Source organism: Microtus oregoni, unplaced genomic scaffold (genome assembly GCF_018167655.1).
Source record: "Microtus oregoni isolate MIOR12 unplaced genomic scaffold, Mior012 000019F_ref0000042, whole genome shotgun sequence".
NCBI classification, from domain to species: Eukaryota; Metazoa; Chordata; class Mammalia; order Rodentia; family Cricetidae; genus Microtus; species Microtus oregoni.
Genome location: NW_024543078.1, coordinates 34,144,692 through 34,168,937, shown reverse-complemented (window position 1 = coordinate 34,168,937; position 24,246 = coordinate 34,144,692). Strand labels below are relative to the sequence as shown.

General features: G+C 51.6%; 1 protein-coding gene, 1 long non-coding RNA gene and 1 other non-coding gene across 3 annotated transcripts; all 3 read right to left on the bottom strand.

Moving 5' to 3' along the window:
- Positions 1-783: 783 nt before the first annotated feature.
- Positions 784-15,067, bottom strand: Myo1g (myosin IG). The gene is made up of 22 exons (XM_041669326.1): positions 14,937-15,067; positions 13,195-13,403; positions 12,977-13,070; positions 12,001-12,166; positions 11,725-11,778; positions 11,231-11,341; positions 10,481-10,597; positions 9,816-10,040; positions 9,576-9,721; positions 9,108-9,222; positions 8,717-8,887; positions 8,455-8,525; positions 6,808-6,882; positions 6,498-6,630; positions 5,774-5,940; positions 5,179-5,386; positions 4,421-4,644; positions 3,815-3,959; positions 2,676-2,780; positions 2,350-2,463; positions 1,490-1,644; positions 784-1,415 (listed from the first exon to the last, which is right to left on the bottom strand). Exons 1-22 carry the CDS (start codon positions 15,029-15,031, stop codon positions 1,259-1,261), a joined length of 3,057 nt encoding a protein of 1,018 aa, XP_041525260.1. The 5' UTR covers positions 15,032-15,067; the 3' UTR covers positions 784-1,258.
- A 4,798-nt stretch (positions 15,068-19,865) lies between these two features.
- LOC121459874 lies at positions 19,866-23,125 on the bottom strand. Its single transcript, XR_005975990.1, has 5 exons — positions 22,999-23,125; positions 22,689-22,760; positions 22,537-22,592; positions 20,772-20,852; positions 19,866-20,036 (listed from the first exon to the last, which is right to left on the bottom strand). It is a non-coding gene; the product is annotated as an uncharacterized LOC121459874 (long non-coding RNA).
- On the bottom strand, positions 22,144-22,275 carry LOC121459957. Its single transcript, XR_005976018.1, has one exon. It is a non-coding gene; the product is annotated as a small nucleolar RNA SNORA9 (small nucleolar RNA).
- Positions 23,126-24,246: the final 1,121 nt, after the last annotated feature.

The window sequence follows — 24,246 nt, the reverse complement described above, 5'->3', positions numbered from 1 at the left end:
CTTTAAAAAAAAAAACAACAACTGGGGATTTAGATCAAAGTGAGCAGATATTGCCCACTCTCTGATGAGGTAATTCCCGAAGACCAGGAGACACTTTATGTCTGGGATTGTGTAGGACCTGGTGATTGAAAGGTCCCCTTTGGGAATAGCAATACAGTGCACATGGCAGAATGCTCACCTGACCTGCAGGAAGACCTGGGTTTGCTTGGTAATAGATGCTGGTCTCCGCCTGTGCCTCACACTGTACAAACTAGGTGTGTGCTGCTCGCCTATAATCCTAGCACTCCGGGGGTATGAGCAGGAGAACCAGAAGTTTGCGTTCGTTTTCAGTTACCTCAGGAGTTCAAGGCTAGCCTGCACAACGTGAGACCATCACAAAGGACAATCTCGGGGCTGGAAGATGGCTCAGCTGAGAGGTGAGCTCGGATCCCAGCACCCACTTCAGGCCGCGCACAGGAACCTAACATTTCAGCTCTAGGGGTCTGACACCCTCTTCTGGCCTTCAGAGACACCAGGCATACACATAAACACACACAAACATTGTTAAAAGAGAGGAAAGAGGGGCTGGAGAGATGGCTCAGAGGTTAAGAGCACTGCCTGCTCTTCCAAAGGTCCTGAGTTCAATTTCCGGCAACCACATGGTGGCTCACAACCATCTGTAATGAGGTCTGGCGCCCTCTTCTGGCCTGCAGGCATACACACAGACAGAATATTGTATACATAATAAATAAATAAATATTTTTAAAAAAAGAGAGGAAAGAAACCTATTTGTTTGGGAAAAAAATAAGATGACCTTTATTCATAGGGACACACCAATATACACATACACATAATTTTAAAAATAAAATCTTTTGTTGGGAGTGGTGGTGCACACCTTTAATTCCAGCACTTAGGAGGCAGGGGCAGGCAGAGTACGAGAGCTGCCTTGGGTGTCCAGGGAAGCATGTTTATGGAAAACACTTCCCTCCAACCATGGGCTCTGAATGTAGCCTGGCCGTGGGTTGGTGCTCTTACGTCTGGGGTCTTCTCACACACTTCAGACTGGGTCTTCAATTTATGTAGGCCTGCAGTGGATGAGCAGGGAATGCTGGGTAAACACTGGCCAAGGCAGCAGCAGCCACACTAGACACAAATATAGCATCTTTATTGTGTGATGTTTCAGGCAGGGGTGGACAAGTCCTGGCCTTTGGCGTGGCCAAGGCAAAGCCAGGTGTTTTTAGAACTGTGTGGAAACCAAGCTAGACTGGCTTGGGCTGGCTCAGTGGCTTGGCCAGAGCAGGGTAAAGGCACCGCGGCTACATTTAAAATCTGGCTCAGGCAGCTCTGGCCTTGGCTCCACAGAGATGAGGCGCCGGGCACCACGTTGACTCAGTGGGATACAGTCAGAAACACGGACCTCCAGGGTTCTCCCCTCCCTGCAGCAGGAAGAGCAGAGGGTCAGGGTGGCAGAGCTCTGTATGCCCACTTCCCAAAAGGACCCCAGACTCACCCTTGGCAGTGTGCAGCTAGCATGCCCACCAGCTCCCCAATGCGATTGTCGAGTGGTGGCTGGGAACGGTGTAGACACACTACAAGGTCATCATAGCCTTGGGCGTGTAGAACCACCAGCTGGTCTCGTCCACTGGTTACACTCAGCCCTGTCACCTGAACAGAGAGCTTGGGGTCAGAGTCACATCAAACAAACCACTTCCTTCCAACAAGACTTCCCTGAGTCCCACTTGGGGAGCCCTATCTTTGGCAGAGTGTCCACTCCAGTGTCCAGCCACCCTCTGCCATCCCTGCCTCCCCTCTCTGATCCCTGCTGACAGAGGGGAAGACGGGCATGACATCGTGCAACAGGCTATAGCTACTGTATCACATAGATAGAGTGATACCACTGGTCTTTTGGCTCTCATAGCAATGGAGTCACCAGGGGTGGGAGACTCAGAGGTAACATAGCCCCATCCCTGTCTCAGGCTGCTCCTTGTCCTATGAGAAAGAAAATTCTTGGGAATGAAGCTGGCATGCAAAGAACCAAATAGTCATAGGGCCGGGCAGAGGAAGGGACAGTGTCCCCGAAGAGGTGACTGAAAGTTATGGTGAGGGCTCAGATCAACACAGACAGGAGATCTTCTAAGACAACAAAGGCAGAGAGGGGGGCTATTTGACTTGGCTAGAGCGTGAAAGCATGAGGTAGGGGCGTCGAGGTACTTGAGAAAGAAAGTTACTATAGGGTTTTCAGAGGAGTGGTACCATCCGTTGAGTGAGGGTGACCTGGACAGACAGACAATGGAGAAGACGAGGTAAGGCTCCCAGCCCAGGGTCCTCACTGACACTCTGCAGGTGGTGGAGAATGTCTACCATGCTCACCGCATCCAGGGGCACAGCCCGCATCACCCGGTACTGTCGGCCAGGCTCCAGCTTGTAGAGATGCCGGTCGGTGAGCAGGAGGGCCCGGTCCCGGCTCTTGCGGAAGCGATTCACCTGCAGAGGAGCTGGCTGGGCCCAGGCTGGTACTGCCCATTCTCCTCCAGGCCCAGCAACCCCAACTTCCTCCCTCTCTATGTCCTTTCCTCACTGACCGGGGATGACGCTTTCTAGGGTATCAGAAGCCACCAGAACTGTCTGGGGCAGTCTCGGGTCTCCTCTGAGTGTCTCTCATCTTCGTGCCCCATGACCTCCATCCAAGTACCAACCTTGCGCACGTGACTGGAAAAAAGCACGGACCCAAAACCATCCTTCTCCCGAAGAGCTTTCAGTTGCTCAGCAAACAGGTGAGAAGCTGTGGGGTTGTCAGTGTCCTGAGGACAAATGATGGGAAGAGGGTGCTTGGGGTGGGGTCTGGAATCATGCTGGATTGACAGAAACTCTCAGCAAAATATTCTCTGCCTTGGTGAATCTTAGTCAAAGTCCTGTACTTCCACAACTGAGCATACGGGTTCTTTGAGAGCGGAGGACACAGAACTTCACTGTTTTGACAGTTGAATGGCCTCCTCTTCCTGCAAACTAGCCTGGCTGGACCGGATTTTATTTGGAAATTCTAGAGAAAGGCTCCAGAAGGCATGACTTGGTTGCATGTCTCACCCAACCACACAGAAATACTCTGGAGACCAGGCCCAGGGATGGTGTCATAGCTAATGTTAGTTGCCAACTTGACACACCTGAGAAGTGCCTACGTGATATTTTCTTGATTGCTTATTGATGCAAGAGGGCTCCGCCCACTGTGGGTGGTGTCCCTAGGCAGGTGGGCCTGGGCTACCTAAATGATGGCTGAGCAAGACAAGGAGAGTGGGCCAGTTGGCAGCACTCCCCTGTGGTTTCTGCATCAGTTCCTGCCCTGAGTCCCTGCCTGGGCTTCCCTGGATGGTTGACTATACTCTATGCACTGAAATGAACTCTTTTCTACCCAGGTTGTTTTTGGCCACAGTGTTTATCACAGCAACAGAAGGCAAGCTAGAGAGATGGCAAACTGACAATAGCCGGGAGAAGGTAAAGGGAGCCATGGCAACAGGAATACTGGTAAATGTGACATGCGAGAGAATGTGTACGCATGCCCATGTGTGTGCTTGTGTCTGAATGGGTATTGTAACTGAGAATATGAAGGGCACCTGTGCCTGAGAACACAGGACTCTCAGGTGGCAGGGGTTGTTTAAAAGAATCCAGGATTGGGTATGGTTGAAAAATCCCAAAACCTAAAGCAAGAACCTTTGGAGCAGGGCCAAGAAGAGGGTTCAACAGGCCAGGCACCACCAGGATGGACAGAATAGCTGGTAAGACCCATGCCAGTGTTAGTTCAGTTCTGAACACTCATTGCCCTGGACTGGACGATACTCACAGAGGACAGGTAGTCTCGGGCCCAGGCCCGCTGGCAACCCCAATCCTGACGCAATCCTTGCAAGGCCCCCATAGCGGCCACCTTGGCCTTGATCTGGGTCATGTCTGAAGGAGGAATGTTCTTCACTAACTGCCGTGCCCGCCACCTTGAAGAGGACAAGGGTCAGAAGACACCTATCTGTGTTCATGGCTTCTCCAGCTCCTCCCCCAAAGAGCCATTTCTTCATCTGATGTTGACTGCCCTTTGGGTCCCCATCCCTGCCTATCTTTCTGGCCTTGACCTTTTGTACCCAATGTGTGTCCTTAGGAGACAATCTCCAAACCCACAGTCGTTCAGCCTGACACTTGCTTTGGGTTCTCCTTCCGGAGAACTACTCAGACTTCCAGGTCCATACCAACACAGAGTCCCCATTTCCCAGCCTCCCTAACTAGCTTCCTCTGTGAAGGCCATGGCACTGGACCAGTACAGTCATGATACCTTCGATGGCCAGTTACTACTACTCAACCCTATCTTCCTGCTTATTCAGGGGGTGGGTCTCCCAGTCAGGCTCGAGGATTCAGAGGACATTGACTGCATGGGAAATCATATGGAGGGCTGAGATGGTACCTGCTGAAGAGAACATGGCAAGTGTCCTGGAAGGGCTGCAACACAGCGGGAGGTGGTGGCCACACAAGGTCACGGCCGTAGAGAGGGGGCTGCCGTGCAGCCTGGAACCGTCGCTGCAGTTCAACCAGGTGAGCACGCACCTTGTGCCTCCGGAACCAGCGCATGATAGTATAGATGGCCCTTAGCCGCCGGCAGCGCCTCCTAGCCAGGGTACCACGCCATGCCTAGATGGAACCCATGGGATAGAACAAGGGGTCATTCCCAAGCAAGGCACTAATGTCCTACTCTAAGATGGCCTTTAGTCTTTCCTGAGCACCCCTGGCTTGTCTCCAAGAAGGCTGACCATGCCTCCTGCTCTTTGGAGCCACTTCCATCTGGAGGCTTGTTCTTGGGTAGGCATGTGGCCCTTGAGGATGGGCAAACCCTGCTTAAGGCTCTGCGGGCTCTCAGGAAAGAGCAGCTCTTCTGGACCAGACCTTGTAAGCTGGCCCTGTTGGCTCCCTAGGCAGAAAGCTGTGTGGGACAGAGGAGACAGGAGATGGATGTCTCCACGGCTCCCAGAGACAGAGGGGCATCCCCAGAATGTGACCGTCAGAACTCAGACTGCACCTCGACAAGGAAGGCAGCCAGGGACCCACACATGACTTCAAAATATCAGGAACACCATCAAGAGTGCAATGGGCAAGGCATAGTCTGCAGCTCTCTGTGGACACCCATCCCCCTCAAAGAGGGTGTCCAACCGGCACCCCTCCTCCTACCTTCTGCAGCAATAACACAATGATGGGAATGAGGCGAGCTCGGCTCTGTTCCAGAGTGACCAGCGTCCTTGGGGATCGGATGAAGAGCTTGCTGTGGCCAAAGGCCACATCCCCTTGCAGCCCATGCTGCTCCAGCAAGGCGCTCACAGCCTCCTTGTCGGAGCCCAGCAGGTGGTTGGGCCATGTGTACTCACAGGTCATCTTGTACCTGTCACCACAGAACAGGAAGGTGGGAGTTTGGTGTCAGACAGTACACATCGATCCCCGCTCCGTGACCAGCACTGGGAAGAATGTAGGGGTACCAGGAATCCACGGGACTGACAGTTATGACCTTGGGCATTGCCCTCACCACCAATTTCTTCCCATACCTATTACATGTGTCCCCACATACGGCCTTGCACATATACACATGTTCACATACACACATCTTCCCCACACTTTCTCACTGACATTTCGGTGGGTGCCTTGGGGCCAGAGGTACACTGGCTCCAACTTCATCGTCATTTAAGACATTATTTAGGGTCCCTCTGCTTCTACCTGCCAGATTCCACATGGAGTCATCGCCCACGTTTGTGGTGGGTGTGGGAGCCTGTACCTGAGCAGGAATCGCGGGTAGGGCTGGCGGGAAGCAAAGCCAGCCCTGCGGACTCTCACATTCTCCAGGAGCCCCAGGTATGCCACCTGGTGGCGACAGTGGGCTTCATCGAGCCGCCCAGCCACCTTGTCTTCATTGGGCTTGATGCAGCGGACATAGAAGGGCTCCTGTAGGGACAGAGGACACTTAGGGGCCTAAGCTTGTGGTTTCTCTGTGTCCTGCCCCAAGAAGACAGGGCTTCTCAGGCCCCAAAGAGATGGATTAGCAGAGCTGGGACAAGGGAAATCACAGCAGAACAAGGGTCCTAGAGCCTCACTAACCAGAGCCCAGAGCTAGGTTCCAGTGCAGGAAGGAGGAAGGAGCTCTTCTCCCTGCCTTCTCCCTCTGCCCCAGAGAGGCTACCATTTCTGGATGTTCTGCTAACGCACCCTTCCATACCCTCCTCTCAGTTGCTCCTCTGACTTTCCATCTGAAGCTCCCCAAGAGAGCTAGTGCCGATTTCCGGTCCCTGTGGCTTTCAGACACTCTTACCCAGGAGGCAGTAGGCTAGGGGTTTACTGCTTTCAAAGCCTGCCCTGTGTTCAGTGGTTGTACAAGTCTGACCTCTGAGCACCATATCTAACCTCTACTACAGATCTGGTCCCTAGTGGGGCAAGCGGGACCCAAGCAGACAGAATAAGAATGCCCACCCCTCCATGATAGAGAAGGATGTGAAAGGCAATACCTTGGAAGCCAAGTTCTCCACTAGCGCAACCATGGAGTTCTTAAAAAGTGTGCCAGCTGTCAGGGGGCGCTTGGTTACTTCTGTAATGTCCTGTTGCCCATCTGGCCACATGGCCCGCAAGGTGGGATCTGCACTGTAGACACAAGCTGCGTTTACCCAGATGCCCTGGCAAGGCGTAGCCCGCGTGACCTAGGATGGCTCCAAACTACATAGTTTTATTTTTGAACCTCTCAGGCTGTTTGTGAATTAAGTAGGGATTAGACCTCAGAGTCCCTGGCCCCCTGCCTGGCCTGGCAAAAGCCGCCCTTACCTATTGTACAGCAGCCGTTTGAAGTCCTGGAAAAGGGAATCTCTATTCTTGTCAATGAAGCCCTCCACAGAGTACCTGACCAAGACAAGAGTGGGTGAGTAGATCAAGGGCCCAGCAGACAGCCACCTAGAGTGCCACCTTCTGGCACCTATCTCTAATTTCCTGGGTTAGTATCTCCCAGCTGCTACCCTTTGCTGCCTAGTCTCCCTTGGGTCTGCGTTCTCTTTTGTCCCCTACACCTGTTCTCCTTAGGATAAACTCCCCTCCCGGAAAGGACTCAGTGGTGGAGATCCCAGGACTAAAGCCAAACATCCCAGCACCAGATCCTAGCTCTTCCTCGAGTGCACTGGGTGGCTTTGGAAACGCTGTCTCATGGCTCCGCTTCTCGAGGTACACTAAATACTTGAGCCAGGTCTACTGGGTTTCTGTGAATACCAGCAATTACAGTCATGACGAACAGCTCCAGCCTTGTGACATAGAACCTCAGAATAATTCTTGGTTCTTGGACCACTGGAAAGTTAATATTGGCTCTGCTTATAGCATTGATGAAGATACAAGTGTGGATTACTGTAACAGGTGTGATCATCAATTTCCTCTCCTTGAGAAGCTCCCATCAAATACTGCACTTCAGAGAGGAATGAGAGGTAAATTGTCGGTCATAATGACAAGCCCAGAAAGAAAACCTAGACTTTGAAGCTCAGAAGTGTGGTGCTAGTTAGTTTTTTTGTCAACTTGACACAAGCTAGAGACATCTGAGAAGTGGGAACCTTGACTGGGAGATGCTTCCATCAGACTGGGCTGTAGGCAAGTCTGGAGGATATGTTTTTATGTATATTTTTATAGGTTTATTCATTTATTTTTGTTTTATGTGTATGGGTGTTTTGCCTGAATTTATTTTAGTTCATGACTTGTGTCTTTGGTGTCCATGGAGACCAGAGAAGGCATCAGATCCCTAGGACTGTAGTTACAGACAGTTGTAAGCTGTCATGTAGGTGCTAGGTATCAAACCAAAGTTCTCTAGAAGAGTAACCAGTGTCCCTAAGCACTGAGCCATCTCTCCAGCCCTGGGACATTTTCTTGATCCATATGAGAGAGCCCAGACCAGTGTGAGCAGAACTATCCCTGGGAACGTGGTCCTGGGTTGTGTAAGAAAGCAGGTTGAGAGAGCCAAGGAAAGCAAACCAGCAAGCATCGCTTCTCCAGGGCCTCTGCTTCAGTTCCTGCCTTGAGCTCCTGCCCCTGCTTCCCTCAACGGGGAGCTATAGTTGGATTATGTTTCTTTCTTTTTGTTTGTTTGTTTGTATTTTCGAGATAGGGTTTCTCCATAGCTTGTGGTTCCTGTCCTGGAACAAGCTTTTCTAGACCAGGCTGGCCTCGAACTCACAGAGATCTGCCTGCCTCTGCCTCCCGAGTGCTGGGATTAAAGGCGTGCGCCACCACCGCCCAGCTGGATTATGTTTCTGAAATAAACCTTTTCCTCCCCAAGTAGCTTTTGGTCGTGGCCCTTATCACAGCAATAGAAAGCAAGCCAGGACAGCTGTCAGGACTGAAGTGAGCCCCCACCAGGGGCTAACTATAAGCGCAAGGTATTAGCCAGGACGTGGGGGTACATACGCACAATCCTAACAATTGGAAGGTCCTACTCACGTGACATCCCCTGCATAGTGTTTGATCCGGAAGTCTCTGCCAAACTCCATGGTTTTATCTGTAGGGCAAAGCTGTGGTACAGGCAATGGTAAGACATGGGCAATGGGGGCAGCTTGTAGTCTATGTGAGGGGACAATCCCACAGGCACCTTTGCTGGACAGAGGTAACTATGACAGTAGCATCAGGCTAGTTTGAGCGTCGTAACACCTCTCTACGCATCCCCACCCTCGGTGCTGTCACTGCAAGGGGACAGCTAACGCACCTGGCGGCTAGAATAGTGCGGGTGGTGGCGGTGATGTGTGTCCAGGGTCTGCAGAAAGATGCGGTCAGTGATCGGGCCTGCTGTGCTGCAGGCCTCGTCTAGCACGGCCAGGATGCCTCGGTGGGGCCGCTCGACTAGTTCCACGATGGTGGCGTTGTTGAAGTATTCAATCTGGAGTGGAGGACACCAGAAGGGAGGCTCTAGAAAAACTCCCGACACTGACCAGTCGCCTCCCCTTGCTCAGGGCCTGCTTGTTGCCCTCCAGGTCCCTTGAGGCTCCTAACGCATGCTCCTCTCTGATAGCCACCAGCTGCCCTCCCCGCCCCCGCCCCCGCCCCCGGGTCACCACCGCCCCCTCTGCCCCCCCCCCCAGCCCAGCTGCTGTGCTCACGCTCTGCCAGGCAATGCCCTCGCGCTCATACTCCTCTTGCTCTTGCTTCAGGATAAGCTGGATGAAGAGCTGCTGGAGCTTCTCGTTGCAATAGTTGATGCAGAACTGCTCAAAGCTGGGGGTGGGGTGGGACCTTCAGGGGGGCTCTGGCTCCTTGGGGGTTATGTAGTGATGGACAGCTGCCTGTCTCCTAACAGCTCTGCACTGTGAGGTATGAGCTCTCCACCCTACCACCCCATGTCTCAGAATGAACTTGGGAGCCACCATCAAGAGAAGGGAGCCCCCAAATTTTGCCTGCCATCAGGTTACCATAACTGGCTGGGGGTAGAGCCAAGGCAAGCTTAGACTCAAGGGCCAGCAGGAGAATCTAAACATTCCTTCCTCCTGGCCCAACCAAAGTTTCTGGATTACGAGGGCCACAGTGGTTACAGGGTCAAATGTACAGTTGGGGTTGGCTGGGTTGCCTACCTGTTGACGGGGAAGACTTCAAAGCCATAGATGTCCAGCACACCAATGACTGTGTCCTTGCCATCACGCCGAGGGTCACGGCCCCGGGGTTCCATGATGCCATTGATCCTGTCCACGACCCACTCAAACAACCGCTGGTACACTGCCTGAAGTAGGACGTGTTTTCTGTGTGACCAGCCCACCATCCCTATCAAGGTCCCATAGTTTCTCCCTCCAGCTGCTCTGAGAAGAGCTGAATACCTTGGCACAGGCGTCCCGGGCATAGCTGGCCTCCGCCGCAGTATGGCCTTTCTCTATGAGTTCTCGGCCTCCGGAAGCCACTGTACGAGCCAGCAAGGTTCGAAGAACAAGGTCCCTGGGTGTGGCTGTTAGCTTGGCCACGTAGTCCACCAGGGCCTCCTCCGCCACTGCCAGGCCTCCTTTCTGTGGTCCATTTTCCTCTGTCTCCACAAACTCGATGTTGCCCTGGTGACGAAGGAATCATGAGCAGGCTGGCTGCCTTCGGATGGAAAGGACAGAGGACAGATGGACACAGATGGAGACAGAGGATGTGGGAGTGGGAGAACACAGCTTTCACCCAGCCAGCGCTGTCAACTGACCACTGTGGGCCACGGACACAGCAGAGGTCTAAAACCTGCAACTGAGGCCTCTCAAGAAGAACCAAAGCAGAGAGGTGCTGAGGAAGAGGCCACAGTGCCAGAGGCGTGAGAGTCAAGGCTCAGCTGTCAAAGAGCCTAGGCTCCCCACTCTGTATCAGACCCTACTACGCACAGCCCACTCAGACTCAGCAGGGGAGGAAGGTGGCTCAATGACTCTGTGGGAATATCCCCCACTAAGTCCAATCCTTCCTTCATGGATGCTCCCAGGAGGAGAGGTCGCCCTCCCAGTTTCCAGGCCAAGCTCACCAGGTGCAGTATGGCAGCTAGGATCCGATGGATGGACTCTACCTCCTCAGGACTGAAGCCAATGATCCTCATAGCCTCCATCACAGCTTGGTGGCTCTTCTCATCACTATCCAAAGCCTAGGGGAGAAGGTGTTTACCACCCATGTAACATGGGCCCAGGACCCCTGCCCTTATTAGACCTCAGTTCCTCCATCTCAGAGCATCTTCTCATCCCCTCTCCTCCTCCATGAGTCCCTATTCCTCCATCCATATGTGCTCATCCAGTATCCTGTCTCCTCCCTGAACTATTTTCTTGTAGGCAGGGGCTACTTGTTCATTTCCTAGCCACCCAGACACAAAATAATTACACAGAAAATATATTAATTAAAACCACTGCTCGGCCTATTAGCTCAGGCTTTTTATTAACTAACTCTTATATCTTAAATTGACCTATTTCTGTTATTTTATATTTTTACCACGAGGCTTGTGGTTTACCGGTAAGGTTCCAGCAGGCGGGCATCTTTCTCCTTCGGCGTCTCTGTGACTCTACCTATTCCTTTCTATATCTCTTCAGGTTTCCCACCCGGCTTTACCCTTCCCTGTCATAGGCCGAAGTAGCTTTATTCATCAACAATAAAGCAACAACACATAAGCAGGAGGAGATCCCACATGATTTTCTCTCCCACTTACTTGAACGGCTCCACCCTCTGGCCTAAGCCAATCGCTGTCTACTCCCTAAGTCTGACTGAGACCCGTACCCCTTGCCCTCACATTGTGCACACCCATGCTGAGCCCGGCTCCCTGGCGTGTGAAATTATACACAGCAGGATTCCTCTCCAGATGCAGTCCTTGCAGCTCTTGGTCGTCACTGCCCCTAAGCAACTGGAAGGCACATAAGTCCTTTCGTTAGGCACTGAGTTTCAAGGACCCTCCTTTACCCCATCCCCCAACAGAAACAGGATGATTTCAACACAGAACCCATAAGAAAAACTGCCTGTGTCCCAGGGTACTTAGAGTCTCTGGGTCTCAGATGTTGGAGACAACTCCATTCTCGAGAATCTCCTGCCCTTTGGTGCCTGGGGTGAAGTATGATCTTTGGGATAGAGGTAAGGGGAATAAAGACAGTGGTTGGGGGCTGGTTAGTGTTGGGCAGAGAGGGGAAATCGGGGGCAGTGAGGAAGGGAAGGAAGACAGGTCCAGCCTACTGCCCTTCCCTCCTTTTGTTTGCTAGCTTGCTCTCATCCCCTCTCCACTCACAGACTCACCTGGTAGAAGGCGTGGAAGTTCCTCTCACCCACATGCTGCTTGAGGACCCTAGACTGAGGCAAGAGGGGTAGTTGGGTTCCAGTCCGGGAGTGGGTCCGCACCAAGGACCCAATCTATGTATTACCAGGAGGAAAGCAGCCCAGGAGTAGGGATGCTGTGACATAGGGACACTGAGGCCCAGAGAAGGGCCACTGAGGGCTCTGCTTTCCCCATGTATGTTCCCAGCCCCTGGGACCTTCGCGTCAGGGAAGGGTCACGTCGGCCCAACCGCCCACCTTCTCTAGCAGATAGCTGTGGATGTGTCCTCCAACAGGATCCCCCTTGAAGTCGAAGTTGATGTCCATGTACTTGCCGAAGCGGCTAGAGTTGTGGTTGCGGTTGGTTCGGGCATTGCCAAAGGCTTCCAGCACACAGGTGGACTTCAGCAGTACATCCTTCACCCTGTGGACAGAGGGACTAGGGGCTCAGTGCAAAGAAGGCCATCTAGAGAATAACCATGGCGTCTCAGGATGGGCCAGGAAGCTGAGCTGGCTGAGGAGGGAGTGGTCCACCATGTTCAGAGTGTCCCTCCCCTGCGCTGCGCATAACTGTCAACTTCCTTCTGAGAACTGGAAGTGCTCTTGTTCAGCTTGTTTGTGTCACCCACATTGTCCACGCAGCTCTGAGCCCAGGACAAGTGCTCAGCCAATGCCATGTACCGTTTCTTGTGGCCACCCCCGGGTCCCATCTCTTTTGCAGCAGGCCTTTAGCTACAGTTAGGTAGCAGGGATGGTCACCTGCTGGGAGACTGATATTCTTCCAGGTGTCCTGCAAGCCCCCACAACAACATTACCACTGGAAAAGACAGGCTAAGACCCGGGTACTTCTTCAGGGTCTGAATGCAGAGTAGAGGGCTGGGCTTCCAGCCCATATCCTGGATAAGGCAACTGGAACTCAGATGCTTGCCTGGCCCTCCTCACCAGGCTGTCAATTTCTCCAGGCTTCGGTAGACTCCACAAGATGTTTCCTTTCCTGCTTTGAGACCTGTTGATGCCACCTCCTCCCCAGCTGGCAGTGTGCACACCTTCTCTTGGTCTCAGCCCTTTCAACTGAAAGGTGCTTGGTGTGGTTTTAGGGTACGGGGGAGCGACCTGGAGCCTTCCTGATAGATGTTTGATTGAGCTGGCTTCTGCCTTTCATCTTTTGTTTCCTAGCCCAAGGCCCTTCCCCTAGCAAAGAAGCCTCAGCGCAGCTGGGCCACTAAGTGCTCACCTCTCCACCTCAGCCCTCTGGCTTGGGTTGGTGACAGCAGCGATGTACTGCATGATATGCTTGCTGGCTTCTGTCTTCCCTGCCCCACTCTCCCCTGCCAAGAGGAGAGGGAACGAGCATCAGCTACATCGCAGCACCCATGCTTACAGGTGGAAGCGCCACCCCCCTCATTTATTAGTGAGGCATGACTCTGGCATCCGGTTCACAGGCACAGGTACCTGAGATGACGATGCAGGTGTCCCTGGATCTACGCTTCATTGCCTTGTAGGCAGCATTGGCGACAGCATAAAGATGGGGTGGTCGCTCGTAGAGCTCACGGCCCTGGTACTTGGCAATGGCCTCTGGTCCATACAGTGGCAGCTCCTGGTAGGGGTTCACGGATACCAGCACCTCACCGATGTAGGTATAGATACGGCCCTTCTCAAACCTAGGTACAGCAGAGCAAGGTCTTAGCATTCACGTCCACATGGGAGGCCTCAAGCAGTCATCAGCCCCTCCCAGGAAAGATCATAGAGAGGAGAAAAGAGGGGGCCTCATTGACTTAAGACACCCTGGTGCTATCCTGAGTAAACTGAGTCACCCAGAGCAGTCCTTAGCACTGTGCAGAGTGGTCCACACTGCTATCTGCAGGATGCTCAGGTTCCAGGAATCAGGGACTTATCCATTCCACAAAGGGGACTGACTTATGAAAGAACCTGGTTTTTCTCAAGCATCAGGGCTGGCCCCAGGTAACCCCTGCAGGGCAGCTGGGTTAACAAGACTGAGAAAAGGGGACTCTTCCAGGGAGGGGGCCTTGGTTGTTTCCTGTCTCAGAGTCTAGGCGGGACCAGAGACGGAAGGGGACTCGCCCTGCCCCACCCAAATCATAGGGTGGTGATTTGCTTTTCACCCCCTAGTCATGGCCACCACCCCTCTCCAGCCCATCTTCAGACTTCCCCACCCTTCCGTTCACAAACCAAGTCACCAGCAGGAGCCTGGGGCTGTCCCTCTCTGGGATTTTGTCCTTTGAGAGGAGTCCCGGCCTGCTTGCTCCTTGAGGTCCCATCTGCCCTCAGTGTGTGGGACCCGCCCAACCCCAGGCAGGCCTCCTCAGGGTTCCTCTTTCTGCCACTGTGACATGGGTACTCCCAGGGACTACAAGCTGTGTGACCTGCCGCCACTGTCCTCTGTGGCTCCGTGTACAAAGCAGAGGTGGCATGGTCGTGAGCTTGCTTTCCACAAGAATGAGGCCGACTGCTAACAAAGCATTGGCTCATTTCCTGGAGAGCCCTCTCCATGAGTCAGCCTGCGGCCTCCACCTCTGTGCCTAGGGAGATTCCTTGCCTTCAGGTGCTTTCCAGGGAGCTTCCCAGCACACCGCAGACCCCCCTAGGAGGAAGGCATGAAGTTCAGCTGCAACAAGGCCATTTGTAATGCCGTGTTTTTAGCTCCTGGACCCCTCCCAGCCTTCCTCAGCAGGAAAGCGGGCTCCAGCATCGGTTCTACCCATCCGTGGTAGCCTGGACCCTGCTCATGAACAACCCAGAGCATTGCATCAACTTGCTGCGATTTTCGGGACCCTAGGATGGAGTCCGTTTTATTCTGAAGTTCCCAAGGAGGCTGGAGGCAGGTCCCACATGAGACCTAGGGAAGAAATACTGCAGGTACAGAGAAAAGGGCGCTAGAGTTTCTGGTCCCCTTGCCTTTGCTCATCGGTCTCAAGGGGGCACCACATTTTGGTCTTGTCAATTAGGGTGTGGTGACAGCCAGTGCGCAGCTCCAACTCTGAAAATTGGTTGTTTTCTGGGTGACTGTTACCTCCAGGAGACACCATTATTTCAGCCTGTATTGTCTAGGCGTGTGTGACCCTGTTCCCGGCCCTGACGATGGGACCAGTGTACCTTCCTTACTCCCTTCAGGTCTGCATGGATGAGAGGGGAGGAGAGGAGGGAAAGGAGCCCAGCACCCACGCCCCATCTACCTGAGCTGTAGGTTCTTCATGAAATCCTCCATTGTCAGTTGGTCCAAAAGCACAAAGTCAGCCTTCCCGTACTCAGGGCCTTCCTCGTCCTCCATCCTGCCCACTGGGAGCACCCAGGTCAGGGCGCCAGAGCTTTCTGTACGGAGGTGAAGGGGCAGACAGAAAGGGGAGGCCCAGCCCTGCCTAACTCCTACAGTGCTGCGGTAAAGTAGGAAGTGGGTTTTGCCGGGGGAGCTTGGCCCTGCCCACTCACAGCTCCTTTGCCCGGGTGCTTCAAATGCTGCTTCCTGCTCCCCGGCCCACAAAGTCTGTGCCTAACGGTCTGGTCCTCTGTTCCGATGGGGTTCTTGTGCTCCTCAAAACTTTTCAAGGTAGTACAGGCTTGTAACCTCAAGCGCTCCAAAGGTTAAGGGCAGGCTGGAGGTGTAGCTCAGTAGGTAGAGGGCTTGCCCAACATTCACGAAGCCCTGGGTTGAACCCTCAGCACCCTATAATAACAGGGCATAGTAGTACATGCCCACAGTCCCAACACTTGGAGAAGGATCAGAAGTTCAAGGTCATATCTTACTATATAGCAAGTCTAAGATCAGTCTGGGCTATGACACCTTGTATCACGGGGTGCTACTGGGAAACAGGGTGTGTTGGCGCATGCTTTTAGTTCTAGCACTCAGGAGGCAGAGGCAGGCAGATCTCTGAGTTTGAGGTGAGTCTGGTCTACAGAAAGAGTTCTAGGACAGCCAGGGCTGCACAGAGAAACCCTGTCTCAAAAAAGAAAAAGAAAAAACAAACAAACAAAAAAGTAGGGGGGTGGAAGGGACTGAGGCTTGAGGGTTGCCATAAAATCAAGGCCAAAATAGTCAACACAATGAGTTGAAGGCCTGATATAGCAAGACCTGGTCTCAAAACAACAGAAACCTTTGCTTTACACAAGAGTTTTGAGGGTTGGTTTTCACCCTTGGGTAGCACATAATAGAGATCCTCGCCCTGCCCCTCCCAGCGTCTCCCCCTCTATTTCTTCTTTCCTCCTTTAACTCTGGAGCCCAAGCTGGCCTTCTGCCTCAGCTCCCCAATGCAGTTAGGACTACACTAGCCCCAGCAGAAGGGATGATTCTTTTCATTTTATTAAAATCCCCTCTTTTCTGTGTATGAGAGTTTTGTCTGTTTGTATACAAGTGCACTGTGTGCATGCCCGGTGTCTGCAGAAGGCTAGGGAGGTAGACAGCTGTAAGCCGCAGTCCTCTGGAGCAGTCAGGGCTTTTGACTGCTGAGCCATCTCTCCAGCCCAAGAGAAGTTTCTTCACATGGTCCTGGTTACCCAGCTGTATGTCACCCCACAGTTCGACATTAGCCAAGGGTGGCCACAATAGAGTTTAAGCAATAAAGACTTCCTGCCTGACTCTGCAGATGAGCCAATGGTTGGTACTGTGGGCTGTTTTGATTCCACTCTAACACTCCCAAGATTGTCCAATAAAGTTATACCTTGGATCAGGGGGCAGAGCCAGTGACTAGCTGACCAGAATTGGCCATAGAGAAGCCAGCCAGACCTGGAATGCATTGGACACACAGAATGGGATAGAGGTAAAAGGCACGTGGTAGAACATAGATTGATAAACATATGGGTTAAGTTGTAAGAGCTAGTAAGGAATAAGTCTAAGCTATAGGCTGAGCTTTCGTAATTAATAAGAACTCTCCGTGTCATTATTTGGAAGCTGACTGGCAGGACAGAGAAAGATTTAAAGATTTGTTACAGGTGGTGACTCAGCACCACGCTATTCCTCACTGCCGTAACAATGGCGGGGGGGGGGGGGGGGGGGGGCAGCCTTCTAGCAGGCTAGCCTTTAGTAGAACCCTCTTGCATATGCTCAGCTTTGTTTTCCATTCAGCCTCTGAGATAAGACCACACCTCTTGGAGCTCTGGGGCCTGATCTTAGCTGTCACAGGTCTCAACCCTTAGTCACTGCAGAATATTCCTTTACACCGTGTGAAGATGTGTCACTGGGACTGATTTAATAAAGAGCTGAATGGTCAATAGCTAGGCAGGAAGAGGTTAGATGGGACTTGTGGGGACAGAGAGGACTCAGAGAGGAAGAAAGGTGGAGCCACTAGCTTGATGCAGAGAAAGCAACAGGGGTAGAGTGGGGAGATGAGGTAATGAGCCGTGTGAGAGAATGTAGATAATTAATGGGTTAATTTGCTATAAGAGCTAGTGGGACAAGCCTAAGCTAAGACTGACCTTGCATAGTTAATCATAGTCTCTGTGTTGTTATTTCGGAGCTAGCAGCACAGCGAAAGACTTGCTACTCATCGTTGAGTTTATAGATGGACAGTGCATTTAGAAATGGTTGGCTGGACACTCAGCTTTCTCTGAATAGTTCTCCTGATTGCAAGGTCTGCCCCAGGCGGCCAGCTCTCTCTCTTCCCTCATGCTGGGAGGTCAGATGGCAGGCCCCCATGTTCCCAAATATGAGTTATTTGTGGGTCAACTTTGAGAGTTCTTGTGTTCACAAATCCCTGATCACTGTATTTCCTTTTTCTCCCCTCCCCCCCTTTCTCTCTCTCTGTCTTCCTTTCCTTTTTGTTTTTCAAGACAGCCTCTCTGTGTATTCCTGGCTGTCCTGGAATTCTCGGTAGACCAGCTTGGTCTCGAATTCAGAGATCCGCCTGCCTCTGCCTCCTGAGTGCTGGGATTAAAGACATGTGCCACCACCGTCCGGCAGATAATTTTATTTCAATCATTTAATTTGATTTTTAAAATTATTTGATAATGCAACATATCTAATGAAATTATAAGTTTTTGTCCACCATGTAGTAAAAGCAAATACCATTAGTGATAAAATGAGCCACTGGCCAAAAATACCCCAGATCCAATAGCAGGGCTCTGGCTTCACCTTGGGCTGGTATAGGACTCTTAGACAGCCAGGCTGCATCCTTGTAAGCCTGGCATGGAAGAGCTTCATTCCCAGCCTCCTGGGGTAGTCTTTGATAGGGTTTTCCCAACCTGGGGACTCCCACCCTTGGGTTTCATTTCCCAAAACCCCAGGCCTTAAAAAGATCTGGAACTTGTGCTAATTCAATGAAGAACTGACATGGCTGAGTTCCAGTAAAATATGAGACACAGAACTCTGTAATCGATAAAAATTTCACCTGTCATGATATAGTATATTTTCGGGTTTTTCTCCTAACCACTTAAAAATCCCAAGACTGTTCATAGGTCAGAGATTGACCTGTGGGTGTAGTATTAGACTCTGGCTGTTTCCGCTATCAGTGCATGACTCAGCCCTTCCCACCCAGGTGGCTTTCACAACCATGTTTGCACTGACTGCCATGACCCACACAGGATCTCATTTCACATTATTGAAGCCAAGGAGATGACATCACATTTAATTCCTTCCTGGATTGAACCAACTCTGGGCTCTTTTGTCACCGAATCCAGAGGCTCCAGCTTTAACAGAACGGCTGGTCACTCAGGACAGGTTGTAGCCAGTTTCCTCATGGCATAGTCCTTATAAAGGCAGACTAGCCGAACCCAGCTAACACGGAGAAAAGACACCACTCAAGACTGCTGGCGACTGAGGAAAGCCTGGTAGTTTTCCTGTTATCTAGCTCAGGGTCAAATTGGCCATCTGTGATGGTGTTTGCTTCTGGTCTTTGCAGCAATCTTACCCAGGTACCTGCTTCCCCTATGAAGCTGAACCACAGCTTTTGTGCCTGTTTGTCTGCGTGAGGGTATTGGATCCTGGAGTTACAGCATCTGTGTGAGCTGTCATGTGGGTGCTGGGAATTGAACCCCAGTCCTCTGGAAGAGCAGTCAGTGCTCTGAACCACTGAGCCATCTCTCCAGCTCCTGAACTAGTTCTTTTAATCTAGTTTTAAAGTTTGTATGGGGTGGGGGAGCGGGAAACAACATGGGAAAGGGGATGAATCTTGCCTTCTGCCTGCATGTATGGCAGTAGTGTTTCCTATCTTCTACTTGGGTTTGCGTAGTTTTTGTTGCACACAGGGTCTGGTATCTATGGACACTGTTCTATTCATTATGACAAGTCACAAAACCAGATTTTGTGTGCCTTGGTTTTGCCTGCATGTATGTGTGAGGGTGTCAGATCTTGGAGTTAAAGTTGTGAGCTGCCATGTGGGTGCTGGGAATTGAACCAAGTCCTTTGGAAGAGCAGTCAGTGCTCTTAACCACTGAGCTATCTCTCCAGCCCTGAAACCTAATTTATTCACTGTGCCCTCAATGGCAGATGTTGCCAGGCTTTGCCCACATTTTGACATCCTTGTGTGAACTAGCCCTGTGTGCACACCTATGGGTAGACTACACTACTTTCCTGCTGAATAGATCACCCTCAGGGAATCTCTTCCTGGCTTCTTAGGTAACTACTGGTATTCCAAGAGGCAACATGAATGGGTTTTAAAAACTTTTAAATGGTGCTGGATCCCCTGGAACAAGTTTCAAGAGGTTGTGAGATCATATAGGTGCTGGGAATTGAACCCAAGCCCTCTGGAAGAGCCAGGGTGGGAAGACACAGGAACACCATTAGAGGGTTATCACACCCTCTAGAACTGGAGTTACAGCTGTGAGCTGCCTGATGTTGGTACTAGAAGCATATCATATACCCTTGACTGCTGAGCCATAACTAAGTTTCAGATCCTTAGGTCTCAGGGCACAGTTCCTCTGCACCTCACCCCTCCCACTTAGCCCTGAGGTGACCACCACTCCAGCATGATTCATTCACTCAACCAAGTCCAGTCCCAAATGGCCACTCTAAGTATATCCAGGGATGGGGCAGTACATGTTATCACTGCACTGAGAGGGCACCTGGGCCGTGAGACCCTTCCTCAAAATCACAAAGTGCTTCAGTGTTTGGAAGGGCAAGGCACCTTGGCTCACTCAAACTGAGTCAGTTTAACAAACAAACATGGAAAGATGGATCATAGATAAAACTGCATTTATTGTTTCTGGAGACTGGGCCTCTTGTAGCCCAGCCAGGTAGGCCTCGAATTCACAATCTTCTTGCCTCCACCTCCAAGAGCTTGGATAGCAGGTGTGCTTTCCTCTAGCTGCCTCCAGTATCCATGGTTTATTAAACTCAGATGTTCCATCTGCAGAGATCAGAAACACCACGCAGTGAAAATCAGGCAATATCACAAAACCAAGGGCTGCTCTAAGTGCCCACTGCCGTGAGGGGCAATAACAAAACCTGACCCAAGTTTCAGATCCTTACTGCATCCAGTGAGCCAAAAGGCCTGTGGCCCACATTTTGCAGCAGCCCACACCCATTCCAGCTAGACATAATCATGACCTCATATGCACCATGCTAAATTCAAACCACAGAGGCAACCAAATGTCAGGGCCCAAGTCCAGATACAGAAGTTTTGAAATAGTCTTGTAAACTTTAACACAGTTGAACTTTCTGAGATTCAATCACATGGCTTATGGAAAGGCCACAGGGTTTTTATTTGGGGGGGGGGTGCCCTTTTTTGTTGCTGTTTCTGTTACAGCTGTTCTCTAACTCTAATTCTTTGTAGACCAGGCTGGCTTCAAACTCAGATCTGCCTGCCTCTGCCTCCTAAGTGCTGGGGTTAAGGCGTGCACCCTGCCTGGCTGTTTTAAAGCCACGTGACTAGCTGATGGACATCTGCCACAAACAGAAGTGAAGCCCAGGCCTGCTGGTACAGGCCCATAATCCAAACTCCCGGGAAAGGGAAGTATGGGACAAAGACCTCAGAATCATCCTCGGCCATGGAGAGTTGAGGACAGCCTAACTTACAGGAGATACTTCCTCAAAACAAACAAAAATCCAGAAGTGACCTGGTAGTGTCTTCTTGCATCCTCACCTCTTCCGAAGTTCCATGAAACAGCCTGGTAACAGCCATGTGTCATCTCAGGTCTCCTCTAGCGCTGGCACCTTGGGTTCCCTAGGATGAAGAAGAGTCAGTGAGCCGGAAGCCTCGATCGTAAACTAAGGACTGTCGACATCATTTACCCAACAGCTCCACACTTCCCTTCAACTCCACCCCCCAACTTCCCATCTTCTCCAACAGGAACTCTGGAAAACAGCACAGGCCGTGGGGCTAGAAATACCAAACCTCAACCTGACAGTTCCTGCGGGGAAGCCCCTGGACACACAGGACTTACATGGTGGAAGGAGAAAGTCAACTCCTGCCAGCTGCCTTCTGACCTACATGTGCCACCCGCGGCTCACACATTGCACATAAAATAGAATGGAAGACCTGGCTCAGGCAGTGGTAGAACACACCTTTAATCCCAGCACTTGAGAGGCAGGCGGAGCTGAGCTGGAGGCCAGCCCGTTCCACTGAGCTGTCATAGCACAGCCAAGACTACACAAACACTGTCTTGGGAGGTGGGGTGACAATAAACTAAAGACTTGGAATCAGGGCCTGGTATGGTGGTATATACTTTTAATCCCAGCACGTGGGAGGAGGCAGAGGATCGGTGTTCAGGGTAATCCAGGGCCAGTGAGACCCCTGCCATAAGGGCACACACTTGTCTTTATTTATTTATTTTTTTTAAAATATTTATTTATTTATTATGTATACAATATTCTGTCTGCGTGTATTCCTACAGGCCAGAAGAGGGCACCAGACCTCATTACAGATGGTTGTGAGCCACCATGTGGTTGCTGGGAATTGAACTCAGGACCTTTGAAGAGCAGGCAATGCTCTTAACCACTGAGCCATCTCTCCAGCCCAGGCACACACTTGTTAACTCCAGAACTCTGAACCATTGAGGGTGAGGCAGCAGGACCGGGAATTGAAGGTCATCCTCACCTAAGTTTCAGGCCTTCCCACAAACAAAACCCCCCAGTACCAATGCCCTCCTCTCCAGGAAGGCGTACTGGCCAGATCTCCACCATCTGCAGACACTCAGCCCCTTGACTTCCTTGCCTTCTAAGAACAAGCCCAGGACCCACATGCCTGCCTCTCCCTGGAAAGCAGAACCACGTGCCACGTCTGGAGTTTCACTAGAGTACGGGGACCAAACTCTTGGTCTCCATGCTGTCTACTTTGTAATTGTTTTAAGAATTTAAAAGTTTGTACTAACCCTGGAGCACAGAAAAATATTCAACGACTTATTTGCCTCTACACCAGAATTGTGCAAAACCTTCCCACCACAGTCAAAACAAGGAAGTGCAGCATTTGTCAATTCTATTCACGTGGAATTTACCCACGTGGCAGGAGTCTGCCATATTGTCTGAAATTTCTATAACCTTGCTCTGGAGAGAGCAGGGCAAGGCCTCAAACCACTTCAAGCTGCTCTGGCAAGCACTGTAGGAATGCACAGGGTCACTGCAGACCCAAGCACGCTGGAGGCTTGCACAACCCACACAGCCCGCGCTGCAGTCTCCAAGACCCAAGTCTGCAGGGGAGAATTAGTCCTGAAGGTGAATTAGATAGTTTGGCTCCAGAGGCCCCGGATTTCCTGTGTTGACTGAGGGAGCACGGAAGGCTATCGGGAAGTGGGTATCTTATTTACAAGATTAGACGATCTAAGCTGCTACATCAGTCTATGCGACACTAATTTTAGAACACTGTTCCTAAACTGTCATGACCACGGAAATAATCTATGTAACATACATACCCAAACAGGAAAAATGGCCTTTTCTTCCTTACTCTTCTCAAGATGTATTTTTGAGGCTGGAGAAAAATGCGACACGTTAAGTTAATCCGGTCAGGGTTCAGAGAAATAAGGGTTCACTTCCAGACAGAGCCCAGCTTTCACAACTGACTTACCAGGACATCTTCCAGAAGAGCTCGGTCAGCCCTTCCACGCTGTGGGTCCATCCTCCTGGCCTCGATTTCCACCTAAGAAGAGGGGGACAAGGCACGTTCAGCCCCGGCCTGTGTCTATCACCCAATTCTAGCCCCTCGAAACTTTCTCCGGGGACAGACTCTCTCGAGGGCAGCAGAAGTCGCTAAGGTCTGGAAAGCGTACCCCCGAAGTAGGCCTAACTTACCCAGTGGCACGTGTCTTCCCGGGGAAACCGTCCCTACCCGCAGCCCTGACCTCCCGCCTCCCGCCACCGAGCCCTGCGGTCCTTACCTGGCCTCAGGATAGCCCGGCATGGCCCCTGGTCCTTGATGGCGGCAGATGCAGAAAAGGGAAGGAGCACAGCACACAACAGTGAGAACACAACACACATGGCTGCCAACCGCGCACGCGCGCTCGTATTTAGCGTCATCGACAGAGCAGCGAGCCACGCACGCGCCAAACGTCATCGCGCAGCCCCTCCCCGAAGCCGGGTGCGCGGGCTCCAGGATGGTGACGACGTCGGCGGACCCAGGGCGTGGCCTCGAGCGCGGTTTTGAGCGTAGGGCCCGCCCTCGTGGTGGCGGGAGGTCGTTGGTGATCTTCAAGCCATTAGGCCAACTTCTTTATCTTCTCCGCTTTCCAATCCCGGTGCCACAGCGAGGGACTGGAACCGGACGGAGCCCAGGAAGCCCCGCCTGTGCCGTAGGGGCGGGTGCCCCGGCTGGGCAACACGTGGACGCCGGGCCCTCGAAAGACCAACGTTTGGGCAGCTGATGTGCATGGACCAGCAAATACAAATGAGAGGGGCAGGAAAGAAAAGCCTGTCTTACAGAATTTTCGCTTTCTCTCCTTTTAAAATATACGCCTGCCTTTTTTTTTCTTCAAACACGGACTGTTTCATGAATTTGCTAGTTGAATGAAAGAAAAAGGAGCTGAGTAGTGGTGGCGCACACCTTTAATCCCAGCAATCTGGAGGCAGAGGCAGATGGATCTCAGTTGTGAGTTCGTGTCCAGCCTGGTCTACAAGAGCTAGTTCCAGGACAGGCTCCAAAGCTACAGAGAAACCCTGTCTCGGGAAAAAAAAAAAAAAAAAAAAAAAGACTTTATTCTTGGCCCAGGAATGTGGATCAGCAGCCAGAGGCCCTTGCCACTGAGTTTGAACCCCAGAATCCATATGGTGAAAGGAAAACCAACTCCAGCAAGTTGTTCCCCCATCTCTGAAAGGACTCTCCCCAGCTTGAGCATGGGTCTGACAGGCCTTTCCCATTCCCTCTGCTTTGCTAAGTTTGTTAGATTCCAGTCCTAAAGCTAGCTCCCAGGTCTGTTCCCTTATTTGGCCACTTCCTCCTCCTGAGGTTGACTATGAAGTTCCAGCAAACAGAGTATTGATTGAAGTTCAGCGATCAGAAGCCCCCTTTGATAAGCCCCTTAATTAACATGCCCAATTAAAATTAAACATCTTATCCTAATATGGGGTTTCCCTTGTACTGCCATTTTCCTGTGTCATGTCTGTTTCCTCTCTATCCAGAGGCAGTCCTT

Bases quoted from the DNA above. Each gene is read 5' to 3' on its own strand.
- Myo1g (XM_041669326.1), bottom strand. From the start codon at position 15,031: ATGGAGGACGAGGAAGGCCCTGAGTACGGGAAGGCTGACTTTGTGCTT. The intron at 10,041-10,480 runs GTGAGCTTGGCC...CTTCGTCACCAG, and splicing joins TAGCTGCCATACTGCACCTG to GGCAACATCGAGTTTGTGGA. The intron at 9,722-9,815 runs GTATTCAGCTCT...GTCCTACTTCAG, and splicing joins CCCGGGACGCCTGTGCCAAG to GCAGTGTACCAGCGGTTGTT.